Source organism: Rhinolophus sinicus, linkage group LG02, assembly GCF_036562045.2.
Source record: "Rhinolophus sinicus isolate RSC01 linkage group LG02, ASM3656204v1, whole genome shotgun sequence".
Taxonomy (NCBI): domain Eukaryota; kingdom Metazoa; phylum Chordata; class Mammalia; order Chiroptera; family Rhinolophidae; genus Rhinolophus; species Rhinolophus sinicus.
In genome coordinates, this window is record NC_133752.1 from 36,665,148 (window position 1) to 36,688,367 (window position 23,220).

At 36.6% G+C, this 23,220-nt stretch overlaps 1 protein-coding gene and 1 pseudogene across 2 annotated transcripts in view; one reads left to right on the top strand and one right to left on the bottom strand.

Moving 5' to 3' along the window:
* Window positions 1-14,831: 14,831 nt before the first annotated feature.
* LOC109461442 (alcohol dehydrogenase E chain) overlaps window positions 14,832-23,220 on the bottom strand; it is a 51,686-nt gene continuing 43,297 nt past the window's right edge. For both annotated transcript variants that reach the window (XM_074323221.1, XM_019757675.2), the window contains exons 7-9: window positions 19,854-19,989; window positions 19,101-19,239; window positions 14,832-16,209 (exon numbers count right to left, since the gene is read on the bottom strand). In XM_074323221.1, the coding sequence (XP_074179322.1) occupies window positions 16,185-16,209; window positions 19,101-19,239; window positions 19,854-19,989 (300 nt within the window). In that variant the 3' untranslated portion in view covers window positions 14,832-16,184. The remainder of the gene's footprint in view (window positions 16,210-19,100; window positions 19,240-19,853; window positions 19,990-23,220) is intronic.
* Window positions 16,562-17,087, top strand: LOC109461443 (large ribosomal subunit protein eL22; annotated as a pseudogene).

The window sequence follows — 23,220 nt, forward strand, 5'->3', positions numbered from 1 at the left end:
ACTCACCTTCTCCCTTAAGAGCTGTTTTTAGAAAGGGTTTTATGTCAGTCATTTATGTCTCTGCATGAATCAAATTGCTTTCTCTCCCAGGGAATTGGGGACAGTGGGTGTCTTGTACCTTCTGCCAATGCTGGGAAAGAAAGAGGAAGGGAGGGAAGAGCTACAACTCTCTCCACTGAGACAAAAACTCATGACTGACAATTCCTCCTTCCCCCCTGCCCATTGTTCTAGATATACTGGGAGAGTGGGAGGGATAGTTGTCGTAGGGCTAACCATTACTAATCTTTGGAGGAAGGGACCTCTGGCTCCAATCCTCCAATCATTAATGGAGTCCTTAGGGTGTCTATGTTATGTTTTCAGAACAATAAAAATTGTTGATTAAATATTCTGCTTAAAACTCCTTTATGTAAATATCAGCAGTAGAAATAATTTTAACAAAACTTTCTAAATTATGTTAAATGTTGTTTCTATTCTTATATCATAATCTTTTCTAATTTAAACTAAATTTTCCATTTAAAATATCGGTTAGCAAGTAGTATCCCATTATCTCTTTCTCCTATGCTTTCCCACAAGTCAAAATCTTACCCCAAGTGACAGTCCCATCTCTACTCACATGTCTCCTTCACCCTTCACATTGCTCAAAAAGTTCCCCAAACTCACTCTCCTCTCTAAAGCCTGTCCTTACTAACAGAAAGTGATCCCCCTCTAAATGTCTCCCTTGACTACCGAAAAAGTTTACTCTAAATGTGTGAAATTGTACTTGAAAAAAATGAGCACAGATGTAAGTGACTAATAATTATATGAAAAATTCCTTCACATGTGTATTTGTCTTCTATTGCCAAGTAACAAATTACTACAAAATCAGCAACTTGAAAACATCCATTTATTATTATATCTCATGGTTTCTGTAGATGAAAAGTCTGGGCACGGCTAAGTTGGTTTCTCTGCTCAATGTCTCTCAAGGTTGAAATCAAGTGTCAGCTGGGCTTCCTTTCTGGAGCTTGGAGTCCCCTTCTAAGTTTACATTATTGTTGGCCAAGTTCAGTTCCCTATGGTTAGAGGCTTCTGTATGCTTGCTGGGAACAATCTCAGTGTGGTTCCTTCCCTTGGCCCTCTCACGCTTCTAATTTCCTGATTTCCAAGCCCCCTCCAGTCTTATATAGTGTAACATAATCATGGGATCTACTAAACCAACACCATTTGTTATATGGCATAACCTAATCAAGGGAGTGACTAACCCATCATAGTCAAAGGTTCATCTACACTCAAATGTAGGGGGTCACAAAAGGTGTGTACACCAGGGAGTGCGAATCCTAGAATCATCTTAGAATTCTGTCTACCACAACAGGACACTAGAATTCAGAACTAGAAACCCTCAATTTCAAGTACTTATAAATTATTAAAGAATGTGATTGACAACAATTTCATTGCCAAGTCCCTCTTCAAGCTTTCTAGTATATTGCATAAAGCTACTTTTACTATAGGGCAAATTGATTAAATACTTCAATGAGACCTACCTCATATGTTAATTACAACGACAGAATTCGATGAGACAATGTATGCAAAGTAACTACCAAATTAAACACTTCATGAATATTAGATATGTGTAATTTGTGTTTTCATGAAAAATAAGAAATATTTTTAAATTTTGAGGAGACATCTCTTTATCATTAAAATGCTATTTTGAGTTTTAAGATATTTTTATTTTGTTGCAACCATGGAATTTGTATTACTTTTTATTATTTTAAAGTATTATGAACATGTGTTTCTACATCATCTCAGTAATTATATTTTGCATCTGCCAAACGCATCATTAAAATGATTTAAAATAAGTCACCAAAACATTTGTGGAACATTCAGAGTGTTTGTTGTTTAGCTCTCACGGAGAGGACTGAAGTGTATGCCTTCGCAGTTTGGGATTTTGGCTTCTCTTACATTATTTCCCAAGACCCTCAGGAGATACGCAAACAACATTGACTCACAGCGCTCTTCATGGCAAGGTTCCCAGCTCCACAGGCACAGCAACATTAGCAAGCATTTTAACTCCCTCAACATCGTTGGCTTCAGTATTAAAATCAAAATGAAATGCTAATTAAATAGCAATTAATAGTAATTAATGTGGGTATTTTTCAAAATTGCTCTAGGAATTTAAAATCTTGGTCCAGAGTTCTACTTACTCTTACTAAATTTTCTCCCCGTCTTCATTTTGCACCTCATCCCTCAACATGCTTTAAAGTTTGCAGACTATTTATGAATGTATATGAAGATTACATTTAGTTTTCTTTCTAGATATTTAAAAAATAATATTAACCTCACCAGTTTTCCAAGTAATTTAAGCCCCTGAATGAAGGATTTAGACTGAGGATGATTACTGTTAATTACAATGTTCTCTCTTAGGTTCTTGTCAATTATGAGCAAGAGACAGTTGGGTCTCTTGCAGAGATACTGGTTTTTTCCTCCTAGGCTTTGGAGTCAAATACTGTGCTCATTATTAGCTCCATAACTGTATTAGAGATGCCAGTACTTGCCTTCCTGTTAATCTTCCTAGACAGTTTGCGGTAATTTGTTATAACAGCAGTAGAAAACCAATGCACACTCTGTTGTAACACGGCCATGTACGGGTTGTGGGGTAGACACACCGCTCTCTCTGACCACAGCCTTGAAAGTTTCTCGTACATTAAGAACCTATGTGATTAGGTTGGGTCCACTTGGATAACCCAAGATAATCTCTTCATCTCAAGATCTTTAATCACATCTGCACAATCCCTTTTGCCATACAAGGCAACATATTTATATGTTCCAGGGATTATAAGTGGACTTCTTTGGGGGCCATTATTCTGTCTACCATCGTGGAGAGGCCTGGCCTAAGCTCAACTAATCATATCCTCTCCCTGGAGAATCTGTATTTAGAAGATGGTACTTGGATTGAAATGTCGTCTAGCATTAAGCTAGGTTACAGAGAAAATGAAAGAGGCACAGAGAGAGACGTAGAGGGGAGTGATACCCTATGACCCTTTAGAGGTTAATAAGATTAGCTTTGGACATTCCCGATGTTGTTCCAGGCCTGTTATGGCCCTCTTGATATTGGAACTGATGCCCAATCATGTGTCTTCTGCTCTTCCCACCTGCCCACTTAAATTCTTAAAAGACAGGGCAAGGGGTGAGAGCAGAGAACTTGCCAGATGGTATCAAGGAAGATGCCCTGACTCTATGGAGTTTGTCCCAATGCATTCTTGGTAATTCATGGAGTGATGCAAGGTCATGATAGGGTGTAAGGGCTCCAAATTCATTTGTACCTTGAAAACAAACTGGTAATAACTATAATTCCCTCAAACCCAAGGCCTCCATGTATGGAAGATGAGTGAACAGAAAAATGTGTAGAAGAGGGTATAAGAGAAAAGAATTTGTTCCAGGTTCTTTGCACTAAATGATACTAAATGCAGTTGAGAACATTAATGAAATTTAAGAATGCCTCTGACCAGGAATTTCCAGTAGAATTTGAGAGGTTGATCTCTCATTAAATACAGAGAGCAGCAGGAGAAGGAGACCCTGATTCCATAGGAACAATGCTAGTATTAAAAGGATGACTGAGATGGAGCTGCCACATCTCCACAGTGGGGACACTATGACCTGGATCTCAAGGTTTGGGTAGGATTTGAATGGGCCAAGAGGACAGAAAGAGGATAAGGAACATGATGGGGAAGGGCTGAATGAGGAATGGATTCCTATTAGGGGCACAATGTAGACACAAGATTTAAAGAACATGGGCTCTTTATTGGAGACTATGGAGGATTAAGGTAGACTAGAAGGTTAGAGTCAGGTTATGAAGGGCCTTGAATGTCAGCCACAAGATGTGGTACTTTCTCCTTTCTTTCAGTACTTTGTAAGCTGGAAGCAACTTGAAATTGGAGGACCCCCGTTGCCTCCTGTTAGATGAATGCTTCTCAGCCCTCAGTCATTTTTCAATAAGTACATAATTAAAGCTTACTGATATAGCTATGAACTAATCACAACATCATTCCCTTGGCAATTCTACAGAAACATGACATGTCCTTCATGTTAATTTACCTACATTAACAGACTACATCTAATTAAATAGCTACCTATATTGTACAATGGATTTTAGGAGGCCTCCAAATGTGGATAAAAGAAAAGTCAAATTCCTATTCTATGGAAACCATATACAAACTAGTTACACTGAACAAAGGACAATAGAAATGACCCAATAAGGATTTTTCTCCATTTTCCAAGACTATTTAAACTCTACCTAAAGTGCCTGCTTCTCTACAAAGCTTCCTTTGACTACTTCATTTAGAATGGCACCTCCTTTTCTGCTCCCAAAGCACTAACTTATACCTGAGATACAGCTCTTCCAGACCGGCTGACACACACAACACCATGTGTCTGTTCTCCCATAGATTGTGAGCTTGCTTTTATGGATAATTATTGTAGCTAATATTTATTGAGGATTGTTCTTTCTGTCATGCTCTCTAATAAGTCTTTAAAAGAATTATCTCATTTGCTCATCAAACAACTCTTTGAGGTGATACTATTATTCATCCTCATTTTACAGATAAGAAAACTAAGGCCATGGACAGTTAAATAATAAGTCCAAGTTCACAAAGCTACCATGTTTCCCCCAAAATAAGACGTAGCCGGACAATCAGCTGTAATGTGTCTTTTGGAGCAAAAATTAATATAAGACCCAGTCTTATTTTACTATAATATAAGACCCGGTATAATATAATATAATTATATGCCTGAATGTAAGGCCATGTCATAACCACTGCCCCATGTTCCCTCTTAGCGTGGGTAGAGACCATCTCTTATCCATCATTGCCACCCCACTGTACCCAGCTGAGTGTCTGGAACAGGGAGTTGCTCAGTCATTGGTGATTGGTATTACATGGAGTAGAAATGCCGGGGTCAGTGAGCACCCTTGCTGTGACTGATTGTCGTCTGACTGCTCTGCTATGAAGAGTAGGAGAGTGCTGGAGCATACGTCAATCTCTCTATGGAAATGTGTTGACTGGTAGTATCTTTACACTAATGAAATAGGGATTGATATGAATGATATCAATTTAACTCAATATGAAGTTCAAGGCTAAAAATTGCTAAGCAAATTTAATCCCTAAAAATGATGATCCTTAAACTGCCCTGGGTAGAGAGTCAAACCCAGTTCAAACCCTACACAGAACAGGAAGAGGAGGAAGAGAAATGGGAAGAAGAAGAAGAAGGAGGAGCAGGAGCAGGAGGAAGAGGAAGAGGAAGAGGAAGAGGAAGAGGAAGAGGAAGAGGAAGAGGAAGAAGAAGAAGAAGAAGAAGAAGAAGAAGAAGAAGAAAAGGTCTACTTTTCGACTATAGTTCTGACTTCCACATCTCTTGACTCAAATCCAACCGAGAAAGCAGTCTCTACACATAAAACAGACATCAAAAGAGGGCGTGCACATTAAATTCCAAATGAATTATACGAACAAAAATCCCCTTGTTAGTTTTGTGGGAAGAGAGAATAACAAGAATGAAGCAAACATACAGAGAGTGAAGGAGGAACCCTCCCAGTCAGACAGAAGGGAGAAAGAGAAGCAGGGAAACAGGAAGGTGCATGGAACAATAAACACAGATTGGTTTGACTGAAGCAAACAATTGAGTAAGAGGGCGGTAGGGATTATATAAACACATACAACATCTTTATATTGACCAAATAGTGGTGATATAGGATTTCATGCACTAACCCACAGTAGTGGTTAGATAACACTTAGAGGACTGCGTTAGGAAATACAGCCATGTGCCTCATCACGGCGTTTTAGCCCATGACAACCGCATATATAACGATGGGCCCATAAGATTATAATGGAGCTAAAAATTTCCTATTGCCTAGTGACGATGTAGCCGTCCTAATGTTGTAGCTCAACACATTACTCACATGTTTGTGGTGATGATGGTGTAAACAAGCCTATCGCACTGCCAGTCATATGAAAGTATATCACATGCAATTATGTACCCTACATAGTACTTGATAATGATAATAAATCACTATGTTACTGGTTTATGTATTCATTATACTATGTTTTTAATCATTGCTTGAGAGTGTACTCTTTCTACTTATGTGTGGAATCTAAAACAAATGAAAAAAAAACCATAGATACAGAGAACAGATCGGTGGTTGCCAGAGGTAGGGGTGGGCAAAATGGGGGAAGGTGGTCAAAAGGTACAAACTCTTGGTTATAAATATGTGCCAGGGGGTGAAATAAACAGCATGATGATTATAGTTAATAATAGCATGTATATTTGAAAGTTGCTAACGCAGTAGATCTTAGAAGTTCTAATCACAAGAAAAAAAATTGTAATTTATGTGTGGTGAGAATGTTAACTAGAATTATTGTGGGGATCATTTTGCACTGTATACATATATCGAATCATTATGTCATACACCTGAAACTGAGATAATGTTGAATGTCAATTATATCTCAAATAAAAATGGTTGGTGGAATTTGGCTCATAGCAACCTCTCATTTGGGATGGAGCCTCTAAGATGATCTAATTCAGCCTGATTTATGCAGAGCAGGGCTCCCCTGCTCACTGTTACAAACACACTTCCATGAGGAAGGTCACACAAGACAAGGTAGCCCATTGCCCTTTCAGAAAAAGGGTCATAATTGCTCATTTCCACATTTAGAAACCTCTCTCCCTCCTAAAGCTGTCAACAATCGCAAGTGCACTTCTTTTATCCCAGAATGTACTTGCTAGCATTCACACCTGCCACTTGCTATCTTACCATCCTTTGGCCTACCTTAGGATTCAGCTTCTCCTTAACAATGCTGCATCCATCCAGTGTTAATCTACCAGGATTTTCCTTATTAAAAAATGTAAGAAACATGAGAGTTGAATAATTCTCTTTCCTTCTCTGCTCTTTCTCTTCCTTTATTCTTATTTGAGACGTAGCATTGAAACCTCCATTTCAGCTTTGAGACCCAGTTCTTTTAGGTCCTGAGACTCTCATTTACTATCCTTGATTGTAGGGCTCTCCTCTCATTCGTTCTATCTGTGACGAGGCTGGTGTAAGAGTTCTGGTACAGCCAGTGTGCGTCCTGTACTTCCTCACAGACGCTTTTGTGGAATCCACCGTCAGTTTCATACTTCACACATTCCTCCCTTCTTAAACATCTTCTTTTCTTGAGTGCACAAATATGAACTCTGACCTATCTTTTTCCTAAATTAAAAAAAAAAATCAGCCCTTTCTAAAGCTTGAATATAAGTCTGTTGTGCTTACACTAACCTTCTTGAGGATAAGGAAGAAATCATTTAAGATGGCATGGTCACTCTTTCCCATCACTGTATCACTAAATAACTTTTCTTTTGGCCAGAGTTAAGTCAAAGAAATAGTTCTCTTCTTTGCCCTCTGAATTACTTGGAAGATGCAACTATTAGCAAAGTAAAATAAAAAAGGGACTTCCAGTCCTTATGTAGGAGATTTATGTCCAGCCCTGCCATTCATAATGTGAGCCGTAAGGATACATATCTCTGCAGTGGTTTTTTTTGCCTTTTGATTCTTTATCCATGTGCTTTTGTCTGCACTTGAACCCAATCACTGAAATTTCGTGGGAGTCTTTTAGAGGCATAGAACATTAATTTGTTTTGTAAGTGATTTTCTGATGAAAAGACATTATTTTAATTGGGGGAGGGTGGGTTGCCAGAGCTTGCTAAGCAGGAGCAAATCTAAGGGGTGGGCAGTTAGCTCAGTTGTTTAGAACATGGTGTTAATAACACCAAGGTTGCAGGTTCGATCCAAAAACAAACAAAAACAAACAAACAAACAAAAACACCTATTTAAATGCTGTCTTTATGTGAAATGGTGTCTCTCTCTTCTGCCTCTAACTTCCCTGCCCTGGAATCCTGCAGTAGAGTTATGGGAAATGTGTGATGCTGAGAACAGTTCCTTTTGGAACATGTGTTTCATTTGATCCAGTGCTGCTCTTTTATGGACAAAAATGGGAAGGCTCTGTGTTTGGAGGTGAGGAGATAAGGTGACAGTAATGTTCGGTATAAATGTGTACTTATACCACTCTAAAAAGCAGATTGTAGCTCTACCTCACGAAATGTAAATAGCAAACAAGCAAACCAAAGCAGTGCACAGTGAAATGTGAAAGAGAGATTTTAGTGGCTGAGCCCCACACACCTTCAGCCCGGGCTGACTCAGCTTCATAGAATTCCTCACCAACTCCCATCCCCAGGGCATGTCAGTACAGTGGCTTAAACAACCTCCCAACCGCACCCCCCTAAACATTAAATGAAGGGAACGGCCCAATCAGCAGTCCAAGGAGGAACATCAAATCAATTTTGGATGCCTTAAATATAAAGAGAAAAGCAAGAGGGTCATTTTCACATGTAGTTTCCAAATCATTTCTGGTCAGAGGGATTGCTGGGTCATATGGTAATTCTATTCGTAATTTTTTGAGGAACCTCCACACTGCCTTCCATAACGGCTGCACCAGTCTGCATTCTCACCAACACTGTATAAGGGTTCCTTTTTCTCCACAGCCTCTCCAACACTTGTTACTATTTGTCTTGTTGATGATAGCCAATCTAACAGGGGTGAGGTGATATCTCATTGTGGTTTTGATTTGCATTTCTCTGATGATTAGTGATGTTGAGCATTTTTTCATATGTCTATTTGCCATTTGTATGTCCTCTTTGGAGAAATGTCTCTTCAAGTCCTCTGCCCATTGTTCAATTGGGTTGTTTGTTTTTTTATTGTTGAGTTGCATGAGTTCCTGGTATATTCTGGATATTAGCACCTTATCGGAGGCACTATTTGCAAAAATCTTCTCCCATTCAGTTGGTGGCCTCTTTATTTTGTCAATGGTTTCTTTTGCTGTGCAGAAGCTTTTAAGTTTCATATAGTCCCATTCGTTTATTTTAGCTTTTACTTCCATTGCCTTTGGAGTCAAATTCATAAAATGCTCTTTGAACCCAAGGTCCATAAGTTTAGTACCTATGTTTTCTTCTATGCAGTTTATTGTGTCAGGTCTTATGCTTAAGTCTTTGATCCATTTTGAATTAACTTTGGTACATGGTGACAAATAGCAGTCCAGTTTCATTCTTTTGCACGTGGCTATCCAATTCTCCCAGCACCATTTATTGAAGAGGCTGTCTTTGCTCCATTGTATGTTTTAGCTTCTTTGTCAAAAATTATCTGTCCATATTTATGTGGTTTTATTTCTGGGTTCTCAATTCTATTCCATTGGTCTATGTGTCTGTTTTTCTGCCAATACCATGCTGTTTTGATTATTGTAGCCCTGTAGTACAAGCCAAAGTCAGGAAGTGTGATACCTCCATTATTGTTCTTTTTTCTTAAGATTGCTTTGGCTATTCAGGGTCTTTTGTGGTTCCAAACAAATCTGATGATTTTTTGTTCTATTTCTTTAAAATATGCCATTGGGATTTTGATGGGGATTGCATTGAATCTGTATATTGCTTTGGGTAATATGGCCATTTTAACTATGTTGATTCTTCCAATCCATGAGCACGGAATGTCTTTCCATTTCTTTGTGTCTTCTTCAATTTCTTTCAAAAATGTCTTATAGTTTTCAGCATATAGGTCTTTCACATCCTTGGTTAAGTTTATTCCTAGGTATTTTATTCTTTTTGCTGCAATTGCAAAAGGAATTGTTTTTTGTATTTCTTTTTCTGAGATTTCATTGTTAGTATATAGGAAAGCAATGGACTTTTGTACATTGATTTTGTAGCCAGCAACTTTACTGTATTTGTTGATTGTTTCTAATAGCTTTTTGGTGGAGTCTTTAGGGTTTTCTATATATAGCATCATGTCATCTGCAAAGAGTGATAATTTAACTTCTTCATTCCCAATTTGGATGCCTTTTATTTCTTTCTCTTGCCTGATTGCTCTGGCAAGGACTTCCAACACTATGTTGAAAAGCAGAGGTGATACGGGACAGCCCTGTCATGTTCCTGAACGTAGAGCAAAGGGCTTCAGTTTTTCTCCATTAATTATGAGATTAGCAGAGGGCTTGTCATATATGGCCTTTATTATGTTAAGGTATTTTCCTTCTATACCTATTTTATTAAGTGTTTTCATCATAAATGGATGTTGTATCTTGTCAGATGCTTTTTCTGCATCAACTGATATAATCATATGATTTTTGTCCTTTATTTTGTTTATGTGATGTATCACATTGATGGATTTGTGGATGTTGTGCCCCGGGGATGAACCCCACTTGATCGTGATGAATAATCTTTTTAATGCATTGTTGCATTCGATTTGCTAGAATTTTGTTTAGGATTTTTACATCTGTATTCATCAGAAATATTGGTCTGTAGTCTCCTTTTTGGGTTGTCCTTACCAAGTTTTGGTATTACGGTAATGTTGGTCTGATAAAATGAGTTAGGGAGTACTGTCTCTTCTTCAATTTTTTGGAAGAATTTGAGCAGTATTGGTATTAAATCCTCTTTGAAGGTTTGGTACAATTTACTAGTGAAGCCATCTAGTCTCGGACTTTTGCTTTTGGGAAGGTTTTGGATGACTGATTCAATTTCGTTACTGGTGATCGGTCTGTTTAGATTTTCCAGGTCTTCATGGTTCAGCCTAGGAAGGCTATATGTTTCTAACAACTTGTCCATTTCTTCTAGGTTATTGAATTTGGTGGCATATAGTCCTTCATAGTATTATTGGATGGATCCTTTGTATTTCTGTGGCGTCCATGATAACTTCCCCTTTTTCATTTCTGATTTTGTTTATTAGTGTCTTCTCTCTTTTTATCTTAGTGAGCCTAGCCAACGGTTTGTCAATTTTCTTAATCTTTTCAAAGAGCCAGCTCTTTGTCACATTAATTTTTTATATTGTCTTTTTGTTCTCTATTTCATTTAGTTCTGCTCTGATTTTTATTATTTCCCAAAGGAAATAATAAAAATGACTTTGGGTTCCATTTGTTCTTCTTTTTCTAGTTCTTTAAGGTGTAACATCAGGTTATTTATTTGGGATTTTTCTTGTTTCTTGAGATAGGCCTGTAATGAGATAAATTTCCCTCTTAAAGCTGCTTTCGCTGCATCCCAAAAATTTTGGTAGGATGTATTTTCATTCTGATTTGTTTCTACGTATCTTTTGATCTCTCCTCTAATTTCTTCTTTGACCCGGTCATTCTTTAAAACAATGTTGTTTAATCTCCATGTATTTGTGGTTTTTCCTGCTTTCTTATGGCAGTTGATATCCAACTTCAAAGCCTTGTGATCAGAGAATATGCTTGGTATGATTTCAATCTTCTTAAATTTGCTGAGACTAGTTTTATGTCCCAATATATGGTCTATCCTTGAGAATGTTCCATGTACACTAGAAAAAAATGTGCAGTCTTATGTTTTTGGATGAAGTGCTCTATAAATGTCAATTATGTCCATTTCATCTAATGTGTCATTTAGGGCTGCTATTTATTTCTTTATTTTTGTTTGAATGATCTATCCATTGCTGTCAATGATGTATTTAGTTCTCCTACTATAATTGTGTTTTGGTCAATTTCTCCCTTTAGTTCTGTTATTACAGTATATATTTCAGTTCTGGATTCTTTTTGAGTGGCTATAATTAAATTTATGTAAAAGAAAGTTTGATATTAGGAATATTCCATTTTATTCAGCATGCTTAGTTCTTCATTCCCATATTCCGGTTCAGGCCTTTACTCTCCCCCCTTTTATGTTTCAGTTGCCACAAATTGTCCCTATCGATGATGGTCAAATAGCCTCCTTCAGTATTTCATGTAGTGCAGATCGTGTCTTAGAAAATTCCCTCAGCTTCTGTATGTCTGGAAAGGTCATTCCTCCTTCGTATCTAAAGGATATCTTTGCTTGATATATTAGTCTTGACTCACAATTTCTCTCTTTCAATAGTTTGAATATTTGGTTCCACTCCCTTCTGGCTTGTAGAGTTTCTGCTGAAAAATCTGATGACATTTTAATGGAACTTTCCATTGTAGGTTACCGTCTTCTTTTCCCTGGCTACCTTGAGGATTCTTTCTTTGTCATTGATTATAGACAGCTTCAATACAATGTGCCTTGGAGAAGGCCTGTTGGGGTTGAGGTAATTAGGTGTTCTATTTGCTTCTTGGATTCGAGGATCCAGTTCTTTCCACAAGTTTGGGAAGTTCTTGTCGACTATTTGTTTGAATATACTCTCTGTTCCCTTCTCTCTTTCTTCTCCTTCTGGTATGCCCATTATTCTTATATTGCTCTTTCTGATGGAGTCAGAAAGTTCTTGTAGAGTTCTTTCATTTCTTTTAAGTCTCAAGTCTTTTTCTTCTTCCATCTGTGTCATTTCCCAATTTCTGTCTTCGATGTCACTGATTCTTTCCTCCATCTGGTCAACTCTACTACCTAAGCTGGCTATTTCATTCTTCATTTCTTTTATTGAGTTCTTAATCTCCAGAAATTCTAATTGGTTCTTTTTTAAAATTTCAATCTCTTTGGTAAAATGTTCATTTTGTTCTTTGATTGTGTTTCTGAGTTCATTAAACTGCCTGTCCATGTTTTCTTGCATCTCTTTGAGTTTTTTTCAAAACTGCAATCTCGAATTCTCTGTCATTTAAGTCACATACTTCCGTATCTTTAAGTTCATTTTCTGGAGACTTTTCATTTTCTTTCGGAGCTGTCTTGTTGCCTTGGTTGTTCATGGTAATTAATGATTTATTATTTCTCTTTCTAGACATCTACAGGAAGTGGGTTCTGCAACAGGTTGATAGAAAGAGGTTTTTATTTTGTTTTCCAGTAGGTGTTGATAGAATGTTTTATTTTCTCTGTGACTACAGCCTTTTATTCTGTCTCACACTGTAGTGTTATGTTTTCTCTGCACTATTCCAGCTTCTCACTCAATGAGGGGGATTCCCTGGAAGGCAGGCTTCTCTGTGAACTATTCGCCTGGGTCATATGGCACCGCCTCTGGGAGGGGGATGTGGAGAGCTTCTGAAGTTCCAAAGCTCTTCCTGCGCCAGATTCAGAGCCCGTTTGTTTCAGCAGCTCTGTTTGCTACTGCAGGGATCCACCCAGATAGGTGGGGACAGGGGCAGGGTGAGTTGTGAGAGGTGGCCCAGAGCAATGACAGTGACCACAACCACAGCCAGCCTTGCTTCCACAGCTCCCTCCCCTTTGCCGGAACTAGTTGGGCTGTGAGTCCATGTCTGTGGACCACAGTTCTCAGAACTGCAAATATTCTGTTTTTTTAATCTGACAATGCTACCGTTCTGCTTCTAGCACTGGGCAGGTGGGGGAAGGGTAACCTCTGGGAGGGTAGGTAGGGGGCAGCTGGGCTCAGTGCCTAAGCCTTCTGTTTTCTGCTCAGCAGTGAGGGCTTAAACCACCGTTTTCAGCCTTCTTCCTCAGTCTTTGCTCCAAGGTCTCTACCCTGAACTTTGGGTTCAGCTGTGTTATATACTGGCCCCTCAGCCCTGTGGACCATAAACGGAGCCCTAGTAGTCAAAGTTCTTCCTTCTCCTGCAGCTGCGGTAGTTCCGGGATGCAGCGAGCTCAGAGCACCAAGCTAGGTCTGTGTTTTGCACCCACAAAACCCCATCTCCACACTTCTCCCTTCCCTCCTCCCCTGCTCGCACAATTTGCCCACCTTTAGATTATTTCAGTAGTGAGCCTCTTAGGCTTCCCTGTCCAAGGGAGTCCTTTGTGGAGTTATAGTTGTTCAATTTGTTGTAAATTCCAGCGGAGATTTCAAGAGGCTCACCTCACACTGCAATTTTTATGATGTCATCCCTTTTCACTTTTCCTTTGACCCATTGGTTGTTTGGGGGCGTGTTTTCACATATTTGTTAATTTCTAGTTTTCTTCTGTTATTGATTTTTAGTTTCATACCATTGCGGTAGGGAAAGATACTTGGTATGATTTCAATATTCTTAAATTTGCTAACACTTGTTTTGTGATCTAAAATATGATCTGAGAAAATGTTCTGTGTGTGTTTGAGAAGAATGGACTTCTGCTGCTTTTGGACGGAATTTCTGAATGTGTTTGTTAGATGCTCTTGTTTTAAAGTGTTCAAATCTAATGTTTCCGTATTGATTTTCTGTTTGGATGATCTATCTGTTGTTGAATGTGAGATATTGGAGTCCTCTATGGTTATTGTATTATTGTCTGTTTCTCTCTTCAGCTCTGTTAGTATTTGCTTAATCTTTAGGTTCTCTAATGTTGGGTGCATATGTGTTTACAATTGTTATATCCTCTTGATGAATTGACCCATTTATCATCAAATAATGACCTTCTTTGTCTCTTGTTATAGCTTTGGACTTAAAGTCTATTTTGTCTAAGTGTAGTTACCTGTACTCTTTTCTTGTTTCCATTTGCAGGGAATATCTTTGAGGCTAAAAGTCCTGGAAGCTAAAGTGTCTCTTATGGGCAGCATATTGTTGAGTTTTCCTTTTTCAGCCATTCAGCCATTCTAAGCCTTTTGATTGGAAAATTTAATACATTTTCAATTTAGAGTAATTATTGATAGATGAGGACTCATTATTGCCATCTTGTTAATTGTTTTCTAGCCATTTTGTAGTTCCTTTGTTCTGTAATGGGTTGGTAGAGTAATTTTTTTAAAACAAAGGATGAACCATGTTCAGAGAGTTCGAGTAACTTACTGAAGGTTCACAAGTAAGTGGGAGATCACTTGCTCTTGGTCTAAAGTCCTTTCTACAACATCAAATTGTAGACATGGAAACAAATATACTTTTGGAGATAGCTAAAACTCTTTAAAGGAATAAGTTTTTCATTACACGTTTAAAGATAAAGCTCAAAATGCAAATTTTTACCTGAAGTGGAGAAACATTAACAAATATACCATAGGCTTTCAATATGTATTTATTCTGTTTTTTTTAATTAAAGTTTATTTGAGTGACAATTGTTAGTAAAGTTACATAGGTTTCAAGTGTACAATCATGTAATACATCATCTATTATATATACTATATATCACATTACACAATGTGATATATAGTTCACCACCCAGAATCAGTTCTCCTTCCATCACTATATATTTGATCCCAAGGGTAAACAGGCTTTCAATATTTAAAAAATTAAACTAATGCCAGGATAATAGATGCTTTAAGACATGGTAGTTAATAGAAAAGTTCTAGATTGAAAATAATTTTTTGCAAAAGTGTACATCTGTATGTGCATATATCTACTTACAAAAATATATTGCTTTGGATGTTCGTCCCATTTCTTTTTTTAAATGATATTAAGAAATTACTGTATTTTAGGTGCAATAAATGTGCCATTTCTTAGTTACCATTTTACATGCTGTATCCACAGCTGCTTCATTTCCATCCCTACACTTCAAGCCACCATATTACTTTTTAATTACCTATGTCTCATTTTTAGTTCACTGTAATAATTAACTAAGATTGTTTAGCCAATAGAGCACTTTTATGAGTAAAAATTTCAGATTTTAGTTCAGGTTTCACATTTCATATCTGAACCTCACATTTATCAGATACCATGAACCTGTTTTTATTTAAAAGAACAATTACATATTCATTGCAAACAGTATAAAAGCAATAAGTATACTTCCCTCCATCATATACAAAATGTGTGTGTGTGTGTGTGTGTGTGTGCGTGTGTGTGTGTGTGTGTGTGTGTGTGTGACATTTTGCTATGAAATTCCCTGCACTTAGATGTTCTGTTTATTCACTTATGAGTGTAGCATTTCCCAGACTATAGTTTTTACCTTAGGGCTTTGGTACATTTCATAAAAAGGAAAATACAGACAGTGGAATAGAGGCAAAAGTAGAAGACTTCAAACATGAGAGTCCATCATGTGCATGTTGCCGGAAAGCATAATGAGGCCCTCCTCCTCTGGGCTTCAGTGACTAAAGGTGGCAAAGATACAAACAGTGCAAGGAGTCAAAAGAAATACTTTTCCTCGATGGGAAAGATGGCATGATTCAAGGTGAATGGAATGATTAAGAAGGAATGTTTATTGGATTCAGTTACTCAGCTAATAATTGATCTACCTTTCACTTGGATTTTAAACATTTGCTTGAAAAATGATTTTACATCAATTTTTGTTTCTTTGGGAAAGCTCCCATGTGTAATTTACTGATAGCATCTCTGAAGGACAGAATTATTAAAGTTTGGCTGATGTTCCAGATGATGAAGGAGCCAGAAGACTGCTACAAGTGAAGTGTTTGTATGGTCTCAAAATGTCAGGATGGTACGGATACTGAAACAGAAAATAAAAGATAATAATTGTTTTGATGTTTAGGTAATTCAGACTCTTCCATGTGACAGTCTAAGGAGCATTTGATGTGTCTCAGTGAAAAGCTGTCTGTGTTTCCTGCCACTCCATTCCTATCCCTATGCATTCAAGTCAATTCAAACATCAACTCACCTTTTCCTGGTTCACTCTTGTGTTTTCTTTAACCTTACACTCGCACATAACATCCTGAACATGACAGTCATTTAGACTTCATTATATACTAGCATCCTCAAAAACTCATTTTTGAGAGCCTACAAGCCTGGCATAACAATGAATTCAAAACAACAACAGGTACTTTTCTGCATCCACTACCCCCATGATGCCTATGAAAACGCTTGTGGGGAAGGGAGGCAAAAAAAAAAGAAGCAGGTTCTAAAGTTTACCCTTGACTGCACCCACTGGTAGAAAATGGAATCCTGGAGGCTGCCAATTTTGAGCAGTTTCTTCCTGAGAGAATGAAAGTGAATGGAAAAGCTGGGAATCTCGGTGCAGGGGGGTTGTGATCATTGAGAGGAGCTAGAGCAAGATCAGTATAACTTCTGAGGTGACTTTTTCTAAAAACTCTGTGAAATAATTCACTAAAATTATTCGCAGAATAATAATCCTCATGATTGGTTGCACGTAGTTGCTAACAGCACAGAGAGTTACAATTGTGTTACTTCCAGATTAACCAAGATGAAGAGGAGGAGGAAGATGAGGATTAAAACTCATTTATCTGGAATATGTTGTATGAGTTCTTGAATAAAACTTGGGAACCAAAACAAAACAAACAACCCCCCCAAAAAAAAACCAAAACAACAATGGGTAATGACATATAATGAGGTCTTGCTATTTCTCCCATGCTCTGTTAGATGCTTCTTGTGCACTTTGTCATTTAAACCTCAACTTAAACAACAACTCTATGAGGCAGGTTCTAGTGTTTCCATTTTAGAGATAAAAACACTAAGGCCTAAAGAGATATGTAACTTGCTCTAGGTCACATATCTAGTGTGGGGTGCTGGGATATAAAGCCAAATACAAAATTGCACAAATTACAAGATGACAGGTAACTTGACTGAAAGAACTGATGATGAAACAAAGGTAAGACCATGTTGAAGGTTTAACAGAGCTCTGATAAAGAGATGTTAGGGAGTCTTAGAAGTAGATAATCAAGTTGATTTGTATTCAGAGAGACTTCATTCTTGGGAAGATAAGAAATGTAACATTTATACTGGAACTCATGTCCTTCTAAAAATCATCTTTTGATGGATACTTTTAGAAAAAGAAGGTCTTCATGCCTTTAAAAAATTGTATATATATATATATATATATATATATATATATATATATATACACACATACATATGTATATATACATGTATACATATGTATGTGAGATATATCATATGTATACATATGATATATGTATGTATACATATATATCAACATATATATAACAAGAAAAATATATGTAAATAATTTAGAAACTAAAGGACAGTGTAAATAAAGTAAAAATAATCTGTAATTCCACAATTTACAATTAATCAATGTTAATATTTCTTGAATTTTGATCTTTTTTCTAGACTGAATTTTGATCAACTTTTTTCTAGACATACGTAAATTTTTTATTGTGCTTGTGGAAAACTTGGGATCATATTGTACATATGTGTGTGTGTGTCTGTATTCTCTATTCTGTAACTTAAAATTATATCATGAGAATTTCTCAATTTAATGAAATCATCCCTGTTTAATGGCTTCATTAATTTCTACTGTGTGGTTGGAATTTCTTTAACTATCCCCCTACTGTTGGGCTTTTAGGATGTTTCTAGTTTTTGATATTATAGACAATAGAAGAACATGATTAAATAGATGGGTTTGCATATCTGATTATTTCTGTAGAATAGATTCCCAGAAATGGAATTGCTGGGACAAAGAATCTAAGTGGGTTTTTTTAATGTTTCTGTTACAAATTACTAAATTGCTTTCTAGAAAGAATGTAATCTGGTGCATTGTGATGCTAGTTTCTTTCCTTCTTCAATAACGTTTATTAAACTAAGTGTCTCCTATATGTTGCACGTGTGGGTGCTTAAGAAATACTTAAAGTGCTTAGAGTGCGTTAGAAAGCCTCGTGATAAGGGTGAGGTAGCAGAAAAAGCATGGGCTATGGAACTGGAAGTTAGAAGTTAGATATGCGTACAAATGCCTATTTCTAGTTGTGCCTCATATATAAATGCAGGTGACAAAATTTTTCTTTTTAGGTTGTTGTAAAAGCTAAATGTTAGAGGTAGGAAATGAGATTGGCTTAGTTTCCTAAGCTTTGAAGAAAATGTATGACTTAAACATTTAAAACAGCATTCCCCTTTACAATAATTTTTTACTTGTGAAAAATTCTTTGTAAAGTAAAAAGTAACGATAATAGTGTTTTGTATGAAAAAATAGTGATATTTACATAGAAAACAACCCCAATGTAGCTCCACCTACTCCCATAATGAGTAGGTCCTGAATATAATTTAAATTTACAGCTATTGATGGCCAACGTTTTTAGGTGGCCAGGCAGAGCCTGCAGTGACTCCAGTTATAATTATGACTGTGTTACTAAATCTTTTTCCTTGCAAGGGTGAGTGTTTTCTTGTAAATAAAGATGAGTGGCTTTGATCATTTAGATTCACTGTAATCAACATACGTAATTTGGTTTCAGCAGAACAGGAAATGTAAAGCAACTGTTCTTAGCTTCTCACAGTATGATCTTAAATATTCTAGTTGCAAAGACTGAACTAATAACAGAAAACCAAGGCACTCCAATGTTTTTCTCATACTTCCACTTTTTGTCTCTGTTAACCAACTCCCCACCAATAAAAAAGAAACTTAAAATCTACCTCCTTCCAGATCGAAGCAGGTCGAATCCTTCATTTATTTTTTCAAAAGGTAAAACATGGGTTATTAATGCATCTAATGGAAACTTCTTAGCCATAAAATCATCCACAAGTTTGGGGACAGACTCTTTACTCTTAAAGCCTGAAAAGAAAACAACTTCATTGTTAAATGCAGCCGGTAAGTGGAGAATTGGAGAGGAGGCTTTCCAAACAGAATTAAAATGAAAGTTCTGCTACTATTTACCACTACTCAGACGACTATTACTGAGGTTAACAAGAGATAAAGTGCTTCAATGTCCTGATATCCTTTTGCAGTGGTTAGACTTTTTTTTTTTAGTCTGCCTACATAAACCAGTGTCCTTAGTTATTAGCTCTTTCACAGAGAAATTATATTGTGTATGGTTATTCCCAAAGCCAAGGAGCGAATTGAGCAATTGTCTAAATTTGGGCAATGAGAGCAGACATGAATTATTGCTTAGGAATTTCCTGGGTCCTACTCAGTATTTCAGTGCCTCATACAGTCACGTGTATAAAAAGAAGTGGTGTTGAAAGATCCTAGTTTATGGGGACACCGAAAAAGTCTGTCTTGAGAACTTGTGTAATAGTTCCATATCTAGTTGATTTGGAGCCTATAGAAACAAAGGCTTTTCATTTATTTTTTAACACTGCTGATGTTCAAAACCTGGCCTTGTCACTTGTAAAAGGGAAGAAATCCTGAGGTTAATAAGAATTCAGCCCTCTAGCCTAAATACGTACCACCAAAAATCGCTCCTTTCCAGGTACGTCCACTCAATAGCAACATGGGGTTCATGGAGAGGTTTTGGGAATCAGGAGGTACTCCTACAATGACACTTATGCCATATGCCTCTTGACAGCACAACAAGGCAGCCATCTGGAATAAAATTAATAGTTGGCATCGTTAAAATGGATTATCTGCTAGTATCATGTTAGCACTGATTGGGCTAGATTGTGAGCATGTGGAGAGAAGAGGTTAGGTCTCTGGCGTCTTCATTCCCCATTATGCCTACGATAGTGCTGTGGCTTTAGGAAAGGCCCAGAAAATAAGTTTTGAATCAGACAATGGATGAATGAATTTGTGTATGCTTAATTCTTCCTTATAAAGTAATGAAGAGGGAAATATCATTACAAGCATATCTATATAAAGTCTGATTCAAATAAAAGTAAATGTTTTGTCATCACATGACTCTCAGGCAATCTAGGAGTTGATTAACTCATTATCTATTTATTTATTGAATAGATATTTTGAACTCAGTACTTTGAAACAGGTATTCTGATGGTGAACAAGATATAAGGTCGATAATTAACATCATCACAATTTGTCTCTTGTCCACTTGATGGTCTCCCTTTTTAATGGTTCAATATACTACTGTTCATTTCTGAAGTGAACCTTTTTTCTGATTTATTTTTTCAAAGATTTTTATTAAAACATAGCTAATATACGGTATTATATTTTCAGGTGTACACCACAGTTATTCAACATTTATATACCCAAAGAAGTGATAATGATAGTAAGTCCGGCAACTATCTGACACCGTACCATGCTATCACAATATTATTGACAATATTCCCTATGCTGTACATTACATCTCAGTACTTATTTATTTTATAACTGGAGATTTGAACCTCTTATTCCACTTCAATTTCCCCCACTTTTAAAAATTTTTCAACTACAGTTGATATTCAATATTGTTTTATATTAGTTTCAGGTGTACAGCATAGTGGTTAGACTTTATATAATTTACAAAGTGATCCCCCTGACTAGTCTGGCACGATACATAGTTATTACATTATTATTAACTATATTTCCTATGCTGTACTTTACATCCCCATGACGATTTCGTAACTACCAATTTGTACTTCTTAATCCCTTCAACTTTTTCACCCAGCCCCCCAAATCCCTTCCTATCTGGCAGCCATCAGCTTGTTCTCGGCATCTATGAATCTGTTTCTATTTTGTTTGTTCGTTTATTTTGTTCTTTAGATTCCACATATAAGTGAGATCATCTGGTATTTGTCTTCTCTGTATGACTTATTTCACTTAACATAATGTCTTCCAGGTCCATCCATGTTGTAGCAAATGGTAAGATTTCATTGTTTTTATAGGTGAGTAGTATTCTATTTTATATATGTACCACCTCTTCTTTATCCAGTCATATATTGATGGGCAGTTAGGTTGCTTCCATACCTTGGCTATTGTAAATAGTGTTGCAGTAAACATAGGGGTGCATATGTCTTTTTGAATTAGTGTTTTGGATTTCTTCGGATAAAATCACAGAAGTGGAATTTCTGGGTCATAAGGTAGTTCCATTTTTAATTTTTTGAGGGACCTCCATACTATTTCCCATAGTAGCTGTACAATTTGAAATCCCACCAGTGCACAAGGGTTCCCTTATCTCCACACCCTCACCAACTCTTGTTTGTTCACTTATTGATGAAAGCTATTCTGACAGGTGTGAGGTGATATATCATTGTGATTTTTATTTCCATTTCTCTGATTATGAGCATCTTTCATACATCTATTTTCCATCTGTATGTCCTCTTTGGAGAAATGTCAATTCAGGTCCTCTGAGCATTTTTAATTAGATTGTTAGTGTTTTTTTGGTGTTGACTTGTATAATATCTTATAAATTTTGGATATTAACCCATTATCAGATGTATCATTGGTGAATTCAGTGGGTTGTCTTTTTGTTTTATTGATGATTTCCTTTACTGTGCAAAAACTTTTTAGTGTGATATTGTCCCATTTGTTTATTTTTTGTTTTGTTTCCCTTGTTGGGGATATAGATCAGAAAATATATTACTAAGAGCAATGTCAGAGAGTTTACTGTCTATGCTTTCTTCTAGGAGTTTTATGGTTTCAGATCTTACATTTGATTTTTTAATCTATTTTGAGTTTATTCTTGTATATGGTGTAAGAAGATGGCCTAGTTTCAGTTTTTGTTTTGCATGTATCTGTCCAGTTTTCCCAACATCATTTATTGAACAGTCTTTATGCCATTGTATATCCTTACCTCCTTTACCATAGATTAATGACTATGTAGGCGTGGGCTTATTTCTGGGCTCTCTAGTCTGTTCCATTAATTTATGCATCTGTTTTTATGCCAGTACCATACTATTTTGATTACTATAGCCTTATAGTATAATTTGATATCAGGTATTGTGATATTTCCAACTTTGTTCTTCTTTCTCAATATTGCTGTGGCTACTCAGGGTCTTTTATGGTTCCATATAAATTTTAGGATTATTTGTTCTAGTTCTGTGAAAAATGCCATTCGCATTTTGATAGAGATCACATTGAATTTGTAGGTTGTTTTGGGTAGTATGGACATTTTAATGATGTTAATTCTGCCAATCCATGAGCACAGTATATGGTTCCATTTATTTGTATCTTCTTCAATTTCTTTCTTCAATGTCTTATAATTTTCTGAGTAAAAGTCTTTCACCTCTTTGGTTAAATTTATTCCTAGGTATTATGGAACTGTTATTATGGAAACCTGTTATTATGGAACTTCAAAAGAAAGCCTTCCCCCTCCAGTCAGGTTTTTATACATGTCTATAGTATGAAAATTGTAAAGGATTCCCCAGCAATATATAATAATTAACACCTTGATTTTAGAGTATGACATTTGGAAAACCAGATACCCTCAGAACATGTGGCTATTGGACATTTGTTGTCTTCAAATAAAGTAACAATCTAATTCCATGTGAGAAACTGAACGGTATATAGCTGGAGCTGTCTTCTCCATGGTAAATAATGATGTCTGCAATTATTTGAAAGTAATAGCATGTATATTCCAGCAAGACTGGAAACAGTATTTCCTATCAGTAACACCAGCTGACATTTATAAAGAGCTCATCAATTGACAGGTGGCACTGGGCTAAATATTTTACATGCATTATCTCACGTAATCCATAACAATGCTGTGAGATATGTATCTCTTAATTTTTTTGGTGGAAAAATATGTTCACTTTTAAAAGTATGTTTACTTTTAAAAGTAACTCATAGATTTGGGTGCTTACTATATGTGCCAGGCACTGTGCTGTCTGCTGTGGTAAAATGGCACATATTTTATGGTAATAAAATGATACTTAGCCTTAAATT